We start from the raw sequence: 16,520 nt of genomic DNA, 5'->3' as shown, positions 1-16,520 counted from the left end.
ACTAAAAGTACAATCACTAGGAAGTTGGCCTTAAGGTACTTTCTAGTCAAAGCCTGACCTAGATCTGCCCATTAGAGCAAATGTAGAGAATAATCCCTTTTTTGGTGCTTTCTATATGTCTTTCCTAGAGTTTAGGATAAATGGTATCACAGAGAGCTCAGTATCAGACATCTTTCACTTGGCATGGTATTGTGAGATTCACCCATGTTGCTTCGTGTATCCATAGTTATGGCTAAGCATTCTACTATGCGGATGTACCTGTCATTGGTTTATTTAATCACCTGTTCATGAACATCTTAGTTGAATCTTTTCTGCTTCGGGGCTATGACTAAAGCTGCTCCAGATATTTACTCAGATATTTCTGTGCATAGATCTTTGGGTTTCAGATAAAATCTAGAAATGGGATATGTGTGCTCACTTTATAAGAAACTGCCAGCCTTGCTCTAATAGAGGTACGGGAATTCTATTTGCTCCACAGCCTGTTAGTCTTTTTTAATTTATGACTGTGTGTGCAAGTAGCCACAGAGGCCAGAGAGGGTCATCAGATCCCCTGGAGCCGAAGTTACAGGCTGTTGTGAGCTGCCCTGTAAGGGCGCTGGGAACTGAACTCACCTAGAAGAGCAGCAGATGCTCTTACCTGCTGAGCCATCTCCCCAGGCTCTTGTCATTCCTTTTCTGATCAGGGTATGGTGACATGTCATTATCACCAATACTGTTGAGCATCTTGTCCTGTGCTGTCAACCAGCCAACTGTTTGTAGCATTAGGATGAGTTTATAAAGATGCCTTCCTGAACACAAGTGCTTGCTTCCATCATGAAAGTCTGAAGGTTGTGAAGAGCCCACGATAGTGGTTCTCAACCTTGCTAATGCTGCGCTTCTCTAATACCCTTATGTTGTGGTGAGGGCATTACCCCAACTGTAAAATTTTTGTTGCTGCTATGAATTGTAATATCTGATATGCAACCCCTGAGAAAGGGTTGTTCAATCTCCCCACCAAGGGGTCACAACCCACAGTTTGAGAACCACCAGTCTAGAGAATGCTCTGTATTAGCCGTGTTTTTTTATTTTGAATGAGAGAATAAATAGCAAGTGACAGAGTTAGCTAATGTGCATGAAGCTAAAGGACAAGTTGGAAGTGGTTGGTGCTCTGCTTCTACCCTGTGACTTGGGGAGTGACTTGGGGATATGTCATCAGGCTTGGCACCAGGCAGTTTTACTCTGACCATCTCACCAACCCAAATTATGAAGATCTTACTAAAGCATTAGAGCACTATTGTTTGAAAAAAATCAATTAGAAATTAAATAACCCAAACAAATGGGGAAGCCCAGGACAAATACAGGGAATGTAAGACTCATTGTGGGGCTTAGGAAAATCACTGGCCTCTTTTCAGAAAGGCAGGAAATAAATAAGTTGCCCTGGGAGCACAGTTGCTTTAGTCACCGCCTTAGTTTGTTTTGGGTGTTGCTGGGAACAGGACCTTGACCTCAGTAAGCATGTGCTTCCCAGTCTACCCCCCAGCTGAACCCCCACCTCCCAGTATTTGTAAATAAAACACGAAGCTAGTAGATGGAAAGTAGCAGGAGACTGACACATCTGTTCTCAACATCTTCAGAACGAGGGGAGAGTGATAAAAGAACAGAAAAGAGTAAAAGCATGTCCCAGAAGCCACACTGGACAAGGCCAGTCTCCAAGTACAAATTGCTCTGTTGCTGGTTGCCGATGAAACTTAGTCACTCAGATTCCTGGTCTTGTTAACCTTTGGCATCATTCTCACCAGAGAATGACAGTGCTTGGCTTTTAGTGAAGGAATTCTAGGCTGAATTTGAAAACCTAAGTATAATGAATGGACCCCTTGTTCAGGACAAGGGTGAATGAGGTGAGAGGCTTCTGACCCAGCCTCTCCCGGCCAAAATCCTTTATCTAGAGCCAGCATGCCAAGGGAGCCATTGAAGAGGGAAATGTACTTACTTTTTTTTTTTTTTTTTAACTGGCTTGCTTGCTTCCGGACATGTAGCTGCCAGCACCAGACACAATAGGCAGGTGGCTGTGTGGGATGGCCCTGGGTCAGAGTGCAACCAGCTCTTGCCTGTTCACTAGCCTGTGGCAAGGGGTGCCAACCAAAAGGGGTGAATGGAAGTAGGCCAGCCTGGCAGGGTCTGCCACCCTTGCTTCCCTGGGGAGTAGAGAGGGTACTTCGCCTTTTCTGTTGCCCAGCTAGGCGTGTGAGGTGTGTGTGGGGTTTGCATTCACCAGCTCAACAACCGCAGATTAAAACTATGCAGATTGCCTCTGCACTGGCTGCAGACATTTCTGTCAGTGTTCTCAAAATAACTTGAGAATGCGTTTGCATTGTATTATGTTTATGTAATCTCAAGATGAACTGGAACACACAGGTGGGGGATTATATGCAAAGGCTGCTGCGTGCATGCTTTATATAAGAGATTAGCATCTTTAGATATCGGTAGGTCTGGGACAACTACAATCAATTTGGAAAGCACCTTATCTACCTAATTCCTATCAAAGGGTAAAGTTCTCAATGCCTGTGTCATCATTTATCTCCTGCCCAATCAGGAAGACAGTTTAAGTAACCACAGTCCAGTCTCCCTTGGACCCTTAGCCCAACAACCTGTAATCCGGCCTCACTACCTGAGCTCACCAGGCTGAGCTTGCATCACTGCCCACACGTTGGCCCCAGTAAAAAAGTTCATCACCTCTCATGTGACCCAGAAGGTATGAGTGAAGGGTTACTCTGAAATTCCTAATCTAGGTGTGGATCAGGTTAGAAGGCTTCAACCCATGATTGACCTGCCCTGTGGCTTTGCATGAGGCCTATCATGGCACGAACATATGACACTTGTTTCATGGTTGTGGGCGAGAGAGAGAGAGGAAAGGCATTAAAGTGCACAACCCACTTGCAGCATTGTCCCAGAATACCTCCTTTGGAGTTCATCTGTTGACGCTCTGCCTCCTCCCAGTAGCACAAAATCAAAACTGAATGCCAAGCTTTTAACCCTGGGCTTTTGGGGAGAGTCCAGATTCACACTATGGCAGATGAGCCTTCCCCAAAAGCATTGGGGTAGGAATGTGCAAGTCATGCAGAAGGTGTGCGATGGCAACCTCAGGAGGTCTGATGGGTAAAGGTGAGATGGCACCAATAATATTTGAAGGGTCCTTTCCTGCTGAGGCTTACCTGTGAATGTTTGCAAATTGCTGACATCTCCAGGTTGACAGTACAGAAATTAGGACCCACATTTCACCATCTTACTGAAGAAGGAATAGGGACACTGACATTAGCCTATCCATGGCATGTAAAGGGAACACAGCCTAGACCCCAAGAGCACCAGTGATTTCAGTATAAAACAGTTATGAAGAAAGAACATGAAAGCACAGAAAATTCTTTGAGTACCTGCTACTCACAGAGAAACCTCCTGGTGTGGACATTGGACCACCTGCTTCAAGTAAAGAGGCAGACACAAATACTCCACAGGAAAAGAGAAATGGGGAAAGAGATGACTGTGTACACATGGAGCTACAAGTGTGTCATGCCAGCAGGAACAGGCATGGGCTTTTGCTCTGTTGGGACTTGTATTCCAGGTTTGATTGTCCTGAGTTTTGAAAGCGGAGCCCCAGGCACTCAGAGGAGTGCTTCCTCCATCCTGCCTGTTTCATTCTGCACAGTGTTTCAGTATTTAAAGTTAGGGCTGGAGGTATAGCTCAGTGGTAGAGCATGTGCTTAGCATGACACTTGGACACATAGCAGCCAGCCCCCTCGGAGTTTTGTGGCAATGATACACAAGGTTGATTCAGCACTTTTATTAATAGGTGGTAGGCAAACTTAAAATCTTGCTGCGATCCTTTTAACTGTCCTATCAGATGGGCCTTCTAATTCTGTTTCCAGTGGCTAAGCATGTAGATTTAATGCTGGGAAGGACCACAGGTGGTTGCTCACCTGAAAAGAAAAGAAAAGAAAAGAAAAGAAAAGAAAAGAAAAGAAAAGAAAAGAAAAGAAAAGAAAAGAAAAGAAAAAAATATCCACAAAGAAGCAAAAGCCGAGCATCCTGGGTCATCAGAACAAAGGGTGTGTGCGCCCTGGAGCCGTTGGCCGAGGCAGTGTGGGAGCTTCACCTCGTGGGTCTGTAGAAGAGAGGTGGGAGGCATGTTTCCTGTTCCTCTTCCCCAGCTGCTTCAGGGTGAGGTCAGATGTGATGGCGGTTGTAGAGGTAGGAAGGGTACAGGCCATCATAATGCCACTGTCGCCACTGCTCCACTGCTTCCCTGGTCCTCTCTTCCTGCTCTGAGGACAGAAGACAAAGGCCACTGTGCAGACTAGAAGACACCCAACCCAGCAGCAGTTACTGATCAGCCATCAGCCCACAGCACCTGCTGAGGGGACATTGAGCTAAGGGAGCATTTGTACAAAGGTTTCCATTTGGATCAGGCCAGAGGATAAAGGTCACAAGCTGGTTACCAGCAGAACTGAAACTAAGGGCAACACCTGACCCCCGAGCTGCCTTACCTATGCTGCCAGAAATGAGGGGGAAAGTCGTATGTAAACACTGGCTTAAGACTAGACACCAAACTAACATGTAACAACATAATGGCCACATGGGGACACAGGCCAGGTATTGAAAAACTCATGCATGGGGCCAGTGAGATGCCTTGTCTCAGGGTAGTGCTTGCTCTTAAGCCTAATGACCTGTGTCCCGTCCCTAAAACTCACATGAAAGAAGAGAACCAACTCCCACAAACTGTTTTCTTATCTCTACATGCATGTGTATACACACACAGACAAATAAATAAACAAACAATATAAAATAATTTGGAGAAAAACATGGAAATCGTCAGCAATTATGGAGCAGCTCAGGCTGACCTGGAACTCATGATCCTCCCGCTTCAACTTCCTGAGTGCTGGGATTACAGACGTGTCCCATCAGACCTTGCATGTTCTAGATTTTCTAAGTTTTAAAAATAGAATTACGCTGTCAAAATGAGCTGGAGAAGGGACAGATGAGGCAAGTGTTGGTCACTGTGGCTACTGAGGCTGTCTCATTTCTGCATGAGCCTGCAATGCATGCTCCCTCTGGAACAGCCAGGTACACACAGAGCCCAGCCCTGGGGTGGGGTTTAGCTCTTCAGACATTTTTCAAGCTTGGTGGAATAAATCCTCTTGGAGGTGTGACTTTGACCTGGAAGTTAATCACGCATCTTTTTGTCGTTGGTTAAGTGTCCCTTTTATGAAGCAGCTCACTGGGAGACCTCACTCCTTCAGTGGGTTGACATAAAACTGCTAACAGAAAGCAGATTGCCATGGGGCTCAGGAAAAAAGTGCAGGTGCATGTGAGGGAATGGTCCAGGCAGCTGGACCCCTGTGGCAGTCACTCTGGGGCAGAGAGGGTAGGGGTGGGGATAATGAGTTCAAGTTTTTTCAAAAATCAAATCGATGGTGAGCTAGGCTTGCTCTCTTTCCGCCTTCCTTTATTAAGCTCTGCAGAGACCCTTAGGGTCACTTTCTTTTACCCTGCTCATCCCACCATCTTTGTGGACCAGTGGGAAGAGCCCCCAAGGCCTCCACGAATGCCATCATTGGTGATGGGAAAGAGCAGCAGCTTTGCTGGCAAACAGACCATCCACCCTAGGCCATTTTCTAGCACATCATCAAGCGATTGTGTGTCCTTTCTAAGCCTCAGTCTTTCAGTCTGTAAAGTGGAAATGGCAAGGCCTATGTTCAGAGGATTGTGACAGGAATCCATTTCATACAAATGTTCATTGCCAGCAGCTGCTATGATGACAGTCCCCAACAGCTTTTGCCCTGCTCTCTACTCTGTGTGGGTGGGGCTCGAGGACCAGGGTCACCCCTCATCCCAACTCATCATGAAGGAGAAAACAGTGAATTCTTCTACCCATGTGCTAAAAATTTGAAAATGATATGCTTTTGCTTAATTTTGGGTTTGGGGATTTTGGTTTGGTTTGGTTTGGTTGTTTCTGTTTTTGAGAGTTTTACTATGTAGCCCAGGCAGGCTTAAAAAGCTGAGATTCCCCCTGCTTCAATCTACCGAGTAAGTGCTGGGATTACATGCCGGCACCACTAGGCCTGGCCAAGGCCTGAAACACTTAGGATGGCACTCTGTCCGGTGTTATTAGGAACAGTGAGAGTAAAAAAATCACACTGAAGGAAATTTGGATTCCAAATCCTCAGGTTTTAAAAACAAGACAGCTCTCCTCAGCCGCCTGCCAAGGTCAACAAGTCTCTAACGACCTAAGCGTTTGCCCCGAGGTGACAGTCTGAGTTCTTTACACTCTGTTCCCAAGAAAGTTTGATTTCCTAGGATGCGAGCCCAGCACCTGCTTGCAGGGCTTAGCTAGGTGCTGCCTGCAGGGAAATGGGCACAGCTTTCATACCGTTAGCCAATAACTCCCTGGTCACCACGGCCCCCCAGGCCAGTGTGTCTCTAACCCGTATGTCCTTTATCCTCTGCCATTTTTGTGACTTGTCCTCTTCACATCTGCCATGGATAGGAATTGAAAATGCCTCCTCCACCCGTACCTCCCTCCTCCGGTCAACATCAGGGAGACGCGAGGCAAGCCTGGACTTTGCCCTACACTCTCCTCCCCCAAGGCTGCTGCTGGAGAGCCCTTACCATCTCTTTGTTCCTCCACGAAGTTCTCAAACTCGTTCCTTTGTTCCTCATAATACTCTCTCCGCAGCTCTTGGTCTCGCAGCTTCTGTCTGTTTTCCGCTGTGAAGACAGAGTTGCTCTTGAGAGAGGAGCAAGGAGAGCACATGCATGAGGGACAGCACACTGCGTCTGAGAAACTGGATCTGAGGGAAGAGGGATGGTCCAGGGCTTTGCCAAAATGGTTTATGCCTCTCTTGGACTTTAAAACATGAAAGGCCTGGGAGGCCATTCTGTCCACGGACCTCATTTGGCAGATGAGAAGATGGAGCCCAAAAGGAGGAAGTGCTTTGGCTCTGGTCACAGAGTTAGATACAAGTACCAGACCATAGAAACTTGAACCCCCATGGTGATAATTGAACTCTCTAAAGCTTAATTGGCTTGAAAATGACCCTTGGGGCTGGAGAGATGGCTCTGCAGTTGAGAGCACTGGCTGCTCTTCCAAGGCACCTGCGTTGAACCACCAGCAACCACATAGCAGATCACAACCATTGGTAACTCCAGTTCCAAGGAATCCAGTGCCCTATTCTGGCCTCCATAGGCACCAGGCATACATGGCATACATGCAGGCAAAACACCCATGCAATAAAGTGAAAATAAAAAATGTTTAAAGTTAATCTCACATTGATGAATACCTTGAAGTCCATTCTGAGCACCTGTCTCAGCCAGAGTGTGGGGTTAGCACTGAGATTAAAAGGGTAAGGGGCTGGCAGGATGCCTCAGTGGGTGAAAGTGCGTGTTGCCAAGCCTGATGACATGATCCAGTCCCTAGGACCCAGATGGTAGAAGAGAACCAACTCCCACAAGTTGTCCTCTGACATCTTGTATGCTGTAGCAGGCATGCACCTGATACATACAAAATACATGGTACACATACAAAATAGGTGCATAGATGCTACATACAAAATACATGGACACATACCAAATATACGTGCGCATACAAAATTGATACAGAAACATCATAAAAAATTTAAAGGCAGATAAAGATGCCATCCACTTCCTAAGAGGGACAACCCTGTCATGCAGTTAAGAGGGGTATGAAATCAAGTGTCAGCAGGCTAGGGAGTGTGGCTCTGTGGTAGGAGCACTTGCCTAGAATGTGTGTTCCATTCCCAACGCTACAAAATAACAATAGTCAAACAAATTTTTACTTGCATGATGACGTCTATAATAAAAACTGAGAGTGGTGATGCTCTGGAAGATTATATTTAAAGGGTGTCCCTTCAACTGGAAAACACAGTGAAGGCCTGCAGGTCACAGGACTTCAGGAAGAGTGGGCCCCTCCGATCACCTCATTGTCAAGGCTGGGGTCCCCTCACATCACAGACTGGACATCACAGACTAGACTACAGCTCTTGTGGCCCTATGTCGCTGATATGCAAGAGAGAGAGAGAAGCAGAAGAGCTAAGAGCTGTACCCACAGTACACTCCACAGTACAGAGTGTTGGATTCCCCTAGCACACACAAGGCCTTGAGTCGGTACCTCCCTCTGGGGGAAGGAAGGAAGCAGGAGAGAAGAGAAAGAAGAGGAGGAGGGCAGGAGGAGGGCTCAGCAACAAGGTGCTCACCAGCAAGCCTGACAACCTGAGTTTGATCCACAGAATCCACACGATGGAAGGAGAGAATCGTCTCCCACAAACAGTCCTCTGACCTCTGCACACACATGCTGTGGCATACATATGCACATACAACATACACAACCCAGGGTAAATCAACAAGTGGCCTTTCTGTTTTGTTAACGAATGAAAGAAGGAAAAAGAAATAAGGAAGTAGAGAAGAAAAGGAGAAGAAAATCTCAGCTCCTTCCTGGAAGCAAGAAGCTTACATTAATAAGTAAATATGAATACTAATAACTCATTAAAACCAGGTTTTCTGAGAATTTGTCCTACTACACACTTCTGATGGAAGTCCTATGCTTCTTCACAAAGCCCTGCCTTTATTTACAGTGGCAAAAAGCTTTTCTGACTGAAATGAGTCCAGTCCATCACCATAGCCTACCGACTTCTCAGGAGGTGATTCAAGCTCAGAGAGTGTGGTGACCTGATGGAGGTCACACAACTGCCTGGCCCAGAGCACTGTGCCCTGGAGGCTCTGATGTGCCTCCAGTGGTCACAAAGCTGCTGCTGGGGATGGAGGATGACAGATTTTAGGAGGGACATCATGAGTGACTACCCATTCCTGAAGAGGCATCTTTGTAAAAAAAAAAAAAAAAAAAGGATATCTGAAATAATAGTAACACAGAATGATTTCATTCTCCACCAAAATGGTGTTTTATAATTTGTACCAACATATACATTATATGCATCTTCTATAAAGTAACCGGGCATGGTGCCATGCACTTGTAAACCCAGAGCTGGGATAGAGGGGACACACACCCCAGGGGCTTATTGGCCAGCCAGACTAGACGATCTGGCAAGTTCCAGTCCAGCGAGAGACCCTGCCTCAAAAAGAAAAGTGGACAGCAACTTAGAAACAACACCTGAAGCTGTCGTCTGGCCTCCATATGCATTGAACATGCGTGCGCACGTGCGCGCACACACACACACACACACACACACACACACACGTGCAAACATCCATCCATCCAATTCTTACTCTAAAGCAGTTCTACGTTCAAGTTAATTCTAATGCCATGCTCCCCTAACTGCCTACAGAACTTGCCTGAAGTCCTGGTTACTCACTTGGATAATCTGGGCCTCCCCAACTGCCTGCCTAACTGAGCTTTCATCCAAAGTGAGAGGCCTCGGGCTCAGTCATGCACCTCGTTATTCTGAGTCAGTTTCACAGGACAGGAGATAGCAGCCTCACCCAGGGTCTGCCAGAAGCTGCTTCTCTGGTTGCAAGCAAGGACTGCACCCCCAGCACAGACTTTCAGTGTTGCTCGGCATTAGCCCACTTTGAATTTCAACCTGTGTGCAGTCTGGCGCTTTTCCTACCGTGGTTGGTTAGCCTTCTCCAATTTTTAAAAAAGTATGACCTGTAAACATTTCCATCTCTGTTCTTCCCCATCATTTGAAAATAATCCTGCTGTTTTTCCTGAACAAGAAGTCACCTTGCTCGGTGTGGTGAAGGATACAAAGAATGCATTCATCTGTACGCACAAGGAAAGAATCAAGCCACAGACTCAGCCAGGATAGTCTGAGCTCAGAGGCTTGCAAGAATCAATTTCAAAGAGAGGAAACTCCAATGCCTCTTTGGTTGGAAGGTCAAGGACCAGGACATTCAGAGTACCGGAGACTCTGAAATTCACAGAAAATTAGACTGAAAAAAACAAACAAACAAACAAAAAAAAAAACCCATGCCATGTCCTTGTCTGGACACATTGTCCCTCTCCTCTTTCCTGGGTTTATAGATAAGGAAATTGGAATCACAGAGAAGGAGTGGCTAAGGCCACTCATGAGCTGAGCCGTCACCACATCTACTCAGCATTTGGGTCCCTGGTGCTTGTCCCCTGAGTGCCATGCTGTTGTCCAGGATGCACCATGCCACCATCCCCTGACACACACTGAAGTACCGTATTCCTTTTAGACCTTTAGACATTTCCTCTAAGTTTTTTTTTTTTTTCACTTTCTGAATTTGGATGCACCTTGGCGCTCTTGATGTGGCAAAGCTTTTATTGCTCTTTACTCCGGTGCCATATTCAGTCCACCAGTGACCCACAACCAGTGACATACAATATTTCTATATTTTTATTTATTTCATTTGTTAGGGACACATGTATGCCGCAGTGTGCACGTGGAGGTCAGAAACCAACTTTTAGGAGTCACTTGTCTTCTATCATGTGTGTGGCAGGGCTCCAAGCACTGAATTCAGGTCACCTTCACCCACTGAGCCATCTCACTGGCCCCAAATATGTTACCATTGCTCACTTAGCACTCCAGTCACCCTAATATCCAAGGCCTTTGGTCACCCATTGTGGAAGGGAGACCATTCTTACCATTGGCTTCATCTCGGGATTTAGGAGACCGCTTGCCACGCCTCTTGAGGAAGTTCGAGGCATCAGATTCTTGCATGAAAATGTTCTGTTTCGTACCTGAAACCAGAGAAGAGCTCTTCACACCCAGCACAGGGTGGGGGTGGGGGGGCAGGACCTAACTGTCCCACATGTGGGGGTAGCCTCTAGACTCACCATCCTGGGTCTCTTCTCCGGATGCCTGCCTGCTGCCCACAGAAGCGCTGGTCCCCTCTTGTAGCACTGTAGGGTCGGATACAGGGAAAGGCTGCAACATCAGAGCCCTCGTGGGGCTTCGATTGCTCTGGGTGCTGTAGCTCACCAGACTACCTGTGGGGCCCTCTGCCTGTCGGCAGAGCAGGCACAGAGCCACGCTTTATGGTAACTCACCATATGAGCCTGCTTTGTTTCCTACTTTTCATCTTTGCTATTTTCGCTGTTACGTTATCTTGTACACACACACCGAGAGTAGCTACCTCAAGAAAAACACCCCTTCCTACCTATGCCGCCTGAGCAAATTTACCTATCTGTAAAGTCTTACTATGAAGGTAACACAGCCCACCCTTGGACCCTCCCTACTCACTACACAGGAGCAGTGTCGCCGAGAGACACGACAGGAGGATGACCTGTCTCCAGGACATCTTTATATCAAGCCTCCAGAAAACACAGGGCAGATAGTCAGGTGCGGTGTCCCAGGAGCCCCCAGTGCTGCTGAAGCTGCTTCCCAGTGAGTCCTCGCTTCTGAGTCAGGCAGACTGGCACAGGCGAGAGAGAAACAGGAGGCAAGAAGCCGGGATGCCACTGGGGGGAGAGAGGGAGGGGTCCTGGCTGTGGTTTCCATTGGCTGCTCCAAGCCAGAGCACTGGAGATGTTTTTGGCGCCTGGCAAAACCTCTACAGAAGCGGAGGCTGTAGTTGGTGGGGGCCCTGGCAGGGACAGTTCTGAAGTGTCCCTGACAACATCCATGCCCAAGGAGGTTCTATGAAGAACATTCAGGCTGAGTCAGGGTGGGAGAGGCCAATGGCATGCTTGAATGAGGTCTTTGCATTTACTCAAGGTGGAGAAGGAATCTGGTACTATGGCTGAAACATATGGGGCCCGAGAAAGAAGGAATTACTGAGATTATTTGCATTCAAATGTCAGACAAGGACAGCCCCTAATATCTGGACTATACCCTAATGAATCCTGAGACACAGAGGCCATTCTGGTGGTACCTACAGTAGGTCCTCACTTCACACATTGTTCCCTGTCAAGTAAAACATGGAGCCCTTGGCCTAGGGATATAGGTCAGTGGTAGGGAGTTTGCCTAGCATGTGTGAGGCTCCAGGTTCAAACCCCAGGACTGCAAAATTAATGAATTAGTTATAAACAGTTTTAAAATGTGGAACTCTAGGTTTTCGGAGATTGAGGAAGACAACGGTAGCAAAATAGTTATACCCCTCCGAACTTCCTAACCCAAACCGTCGGCACTCCGCTTGTCATATTCTTCAGTCTTCATTTGCTCTACCCCATGGCTGCCCACCAGGCCATGTGCACGGGAGAGCTGACCCCCTCGTGATGTTTCACCTGTAAGTATAAAAAGCCCTGACACCTCAAGAGAAGGTCCCAACTCTAGTGACTGGAAGGGGAGCAAATGAGAAATGTCCTGGATTTGAAATCAGAAGACTCGGTTTGACTCTTGTATATACTGCTGAAGGCATCAAAGTCACTGTACAAAGGAGATAGTCACACACCTGCATTCACTGTGACACCGTTCGCAATAGCCAAGTTACGGAATCAGCCTAGGTATCTAGGCTGAAGAGATAACAAAAATGGATATCTGACTAGATAAAGAAAAGCCTAGGTGTCTGGGCTAGATAGATAAAATGAACAGATGACTTGATGAAGAAAATGGCATGGAGAGATGATTCGGCTCCTAAAATGTCAGCAGTTCAAGCGTGAGGACCCGGGTTTGGGTCCCTAGAGTCTGTGTATAGGCAGCAGAGGGAGTGCTCCAGGAGCGGAGAGACAGGCAGATCACTGACACTCACTGGCCATCCAGCCTAGGAGAGTCACTGAGCTCGGTGAGTGGCTCGGTGTCAAAAAAAGAAAAGTGGAAAATAGTCAAGAAAAGACACGTGGTGGCAACCTCATGCCTCCACCTGCACGTGCACACACGTGTGTGTGCACACACTAACAAGTACACTTGCCACACACAGAGGGAGAGGGAGGAAAAAGGGGGAGGGGAGGGAGGGAGGGAGGGAGGTACACATGATGGAGTTTTACTTAGCTATAAGGAAAAATGAAATTATGTCAGCTGTAGGAAATTGAATGGAACCAGAGATCACGGTATGTAAAACAAGTCAGATTCTGGCACACACCTTTAATCCCGGCACTTGGGGAGGCAGATGCAGGTGGATCTCTGTGAATCTGAGGCTAGCTGAATCTACTAGGGTTCTAGGACAGTTGGAGCTACATAGTGAGATCCTGTCTCAAAAAAAAAATTATGAACAAAGCATATACATATATGAAAAGTTCACATGAAATGATTGTGCACAAATAAGACACAATAACAATAAATAAAGATGATAATAATTATTATAATAGGGCTGGTTTGGATCCCACAAGTACCATATACCAGATTTGACCAGTGATGTGAGTTTTGCACTTTCTCTTTCTTCTGTTTTCTCCATCTCGGTGAATGGTCCCACCATCCATCCACCCAGTTATCCAAATCAGAAACTTAGCAGTGACCCAAACCAGAAACTCAGAAGCAAGCCTGGCGGTGATGGCGCAGGCCTTTAATCTCGGCACTCGGGAGGCAGAGGTAGGCGGATTTCTCTGAGTTTAAGGCCAGCCTGAACTGCACAGAGAAACCCTGTTTCAAAAAACAAACAAAAACCCCTCAGAAGCCACCTAGAGGCACACCTTCACTCCCTGCCCTTCGTTTGCTAGTCAACACATCCTAGCGTTTCCTCTTAAGCCTTTTCAAACATTCTCTCTTCTTGCCAACCCTGCTGCTTCTCAGCTCCCCAGACATCATCTGCCGTGGACAACTGCAAGCCCTCTCTAGGTCTCGTCATTTTGGTCTAATCCCTTCACCCTCCGCATCATTCGTATACATAGCCTTTGGCTCACTTTCCGGTGAGTCATTTTCACGTGTTGTCAACACACATGCCCAGACGCTCAGAGCCTGCAGGCCCCGTTGCAAGGACTTCGGATGCCTTATGCTAATGCTTGTGTCAGTCTGCGCAACAGAGGAGGGGATTAAGGCATAGGGAGGAAAAGTGACTTGCTCAGGCCATAAATGCAGAACTGGAATTTAGCCCAAGTATCCCAGCCCCGGGGTCTATGAAGCTGTCAGCTTCTTCCATTTCTGAGGGGGTGAAAGTCAAATTTACCTCTGTGCCCAAGCAATGTCTGTCCCTAATCTCTCCACAGACTCCTGTCCTGCAACCACTGGGGTACCTGCATGTCCTCAGAGGTGCTTGGTTCTAGGCCTGTGGCAATGCCTTCCATTTTCACAGGGCTTGTAATATCTGATAGCATTTCCTTTAGAGCCGGGAGGGAGGTCTCTTTGAAGGAAGATGTAACTCACGTTCATACCTAGCTCAAACTAGCTGCTTCACAAATGTTTACTGAGTCAATCAAGGAAAACACTCTTACCTGAGAATATGAAAAGTAAGCACCCGTGAGCTCATGTCCAACATGGGTCCTCTGTTCTCAAAGGGCTGTGGAAACCTGGGCATTCAAGCTTCAGCTTCTCAGCCTTCCCTTCCCTTTGAATTCCTCAGGGCACACCCTGCTCTTTGACTCCCTCACATGAGGATTTTGTTTTATTTGTGTGTATGTGTGAGTATATGTACAGGTTTGTGTGGCCTGGGAGATCCAGAGTAGCCATCAGATTCCTTGGAAACAGGCAGACAGGCATTTAGGATTTTTGTTGATTTGCTTGCTTGCTTTAGTTTTTGTTTGTTTGTTTGTTTGTTTGTTTGTTTTTGTAACAGGGTCTAACTATGTAGACTTGGCTGGACTGGAACTTGCTATGTAAACCAGGCTGGCCTTAAATTCATAGAGATCCACCTGCCTCTGACTCCTGAGTGTTGGAACTAAAGCTGTGTGCCACCGTGCCTGTAGGTTACAGGCGTATGTGAGCTGCCCAATGATGGTGCTGAGACCCAAACTCCAGTCCTCAGGATTGAGCAGCAAGTGCTCTTAACCACTGAGCCATCTCTACAGCCCCCACTGTGACACGCTTTTTGAGATGGAATTTGTGGGTCACACGACCCACGCATTTAAAGTACACAACAGTTTTCAGCCTAGTCACAAAGTGGGGCATCCTTCGCCACAATCAGCTTCACTCTGGTTCTTTAAAAGAAAACCCTGTATCACTGGTGGCCGTTTCCCATCTTCCTCGATCCCAAGGCCTTAGGCAGCCTCTCATGCATTCTCTGTAACTATGGATTTGCCTAATACAGACATTTCTACTGAACAGAATCATACAACACGTGGCCTTCTGTGCCTGGCTTTTATCACTTGGCATAATGTTTTCTACTCATGGTGTGGCGTGAATTAGAGCTTCATCTCTTTTCCCTGATGACTAATGCTGAATAATAGGCTAAGCCACATCTTCTTGTCATTACCAGTTCTATGTGTTGTTTCTACCATTTGCTCATTCTGAAAGATGCTACAGTGAACTGTTGTGTGTGGGTGTTTGTCTAGGCACATGCTCCCATTTCTCTTGGGGGTGTCTGGATTTCAGGAGAACTTTATGTTTAATATTTTTATGGATTCATCTGCTCTATCCATCTGTCTCCTTTGAGGTCCCTTTGAGAGAAATTTCCACCTGGCTCATACCTAACATACCACCTGGCACAGCCTAGCTCCCTCATAAATGTTTATTGAATCACTCAATGAAAATACCCTTACTTAGGAGCATTAAAAGGGAACATTCATGCATTCACCTCAATAGGCCGTTCATGAGAAGGAACTCACAGGGCAGAGGGAGCTGAGAGTTCCACCTCCATATGTTCCTGCGGATAAGGTCCTTCTCAAACAGCAAGAGTGAATTTGAGGATGCACTTATGAAGGACTGCACAAAAGGACCACCAAGATGCCATTAACGTGCCCCCAGTTCAGCCAAACTTTAGACAAATCTCTTCCTACCTCAGGGCTCCCTGACTTACCTTTTTGTGGAGCATTCGCTTTAGAAAATAAATTCTCCCAGACTGAGGGGAGTGAGTTCCAGGCCTCCATGTGGAAGGCCAGAGGGCCCAGGGCCCTGATACGAAAGTGGAACTGCACATTTAATACAAACTATACACACTTTCCATGCTCATCCTTTCTCTTGCCCTTTGAGACACCATCTTGCTGTGTAGAGCAAACTAACTGCAGACTCAGTCAGTGGTCCAGGCTGACCTTGAAGCCATAATCCCAGAGTCTACGCTTCTCAAACGCTGGGAGTATAGACTGGCATCGTGATGCCTGACTTCCATATACTTCTGATTATCTCTAGATTACTTATGATTTCCAATACAATGTACAAGCTATGTAAGTAATTGTTATACTACACTAGCTAGGAAATAATTTGGCTTAGTTTGCCTGCCATTTGTTTTCATATGAGCGTTTTGCCTCCAGGTAAGTCTGTGCATCACGTGTGTATAAAGCTCAGAGAGGCCAGAAAAGGGCATCAGATTTTCTGGAACTGGAGTTTCAGACAGTTGTGAGCAACTATGTAGATACTAGGAGTCAATAATAATAATCAGTGCTCTAAACTGGAAAACATCTCTCCAGCTCCCCGACACACATACTTTTCCAAGACAGAGTCTAATTATGTAGCTCTGGATGCCTTGGAACTCACTGTGTAGACCGGGCTAGCTTTGAACTCATAGAGAGGCCTGCTTCTGACCCACTG

General features: G+C 46.7%; 1 protein-coding gene across 2 annotated transcripts; it reads right to left on the bottom strand.

Annotated features, from left to right (window-relative positions):
* Nucleotides 1–3,808: 3,808 nt before the first annotated feature.
* Ucma (upper zone of growth plate and cartilage matrix associated) lies at nucleotides 3,809–11,406 on the bottom strand. Of its 2 annotated transcripts, XR_009587578.1 has the most exons (6): nucleotides 11,211–11,406; nucleotides 10,805–10,870; nucleotides 10,613–10,708; nucleotides 6,640–6,738; nucleotides 4,127–4,295; nucleotides 3,809–3,950 (listed from the first exon to the last, which is right to left on the bottom strand). XR_009587578.1 is itself a non-coding variant. In XM_021643606.2 (5 exons), exons 1-5 carry the CDS (start codon nucleotides 11,266–11,268, stop codon nucleotides 4,198–4,200), a joined length of 417 nt encoding a protein of 138 aa, XP_021499281.1. In that variant the 5' UTR covers nucleotides 11,269–11,406; the 3' UTR covers nucleotides 3,809–4,197. The 2 variants fall into 2 exon arrangements, 1 of the variants encoding a protein (XP_021499281.1); XM_021643606.2 differs by having other exon boundaries at nucleotides 3,809–4,295.
* Between the last annotated feature and the right edge of the window lie 5,114 nt (nucleotides 11,407–16,520).

This window comes from Meriones unguiculatus, chromosome 19 (assembly GCF_030254825.1).
Source record: "Meriones unguiculatus strain TT.TT164.6M chromosome 19, Bangor_MerUng_6.1, whole genome shotgun sequence".
NCBI lineage: Eukaryota > Metazoa > Chordata > Mammalia > Rodentia > Muridae > Meriones > Meriones unguiculatus.
Note: the sequence above shows the minus strand (reverse complement) of the source record. Positions and strands in the feature narration are given on the sequence as shown.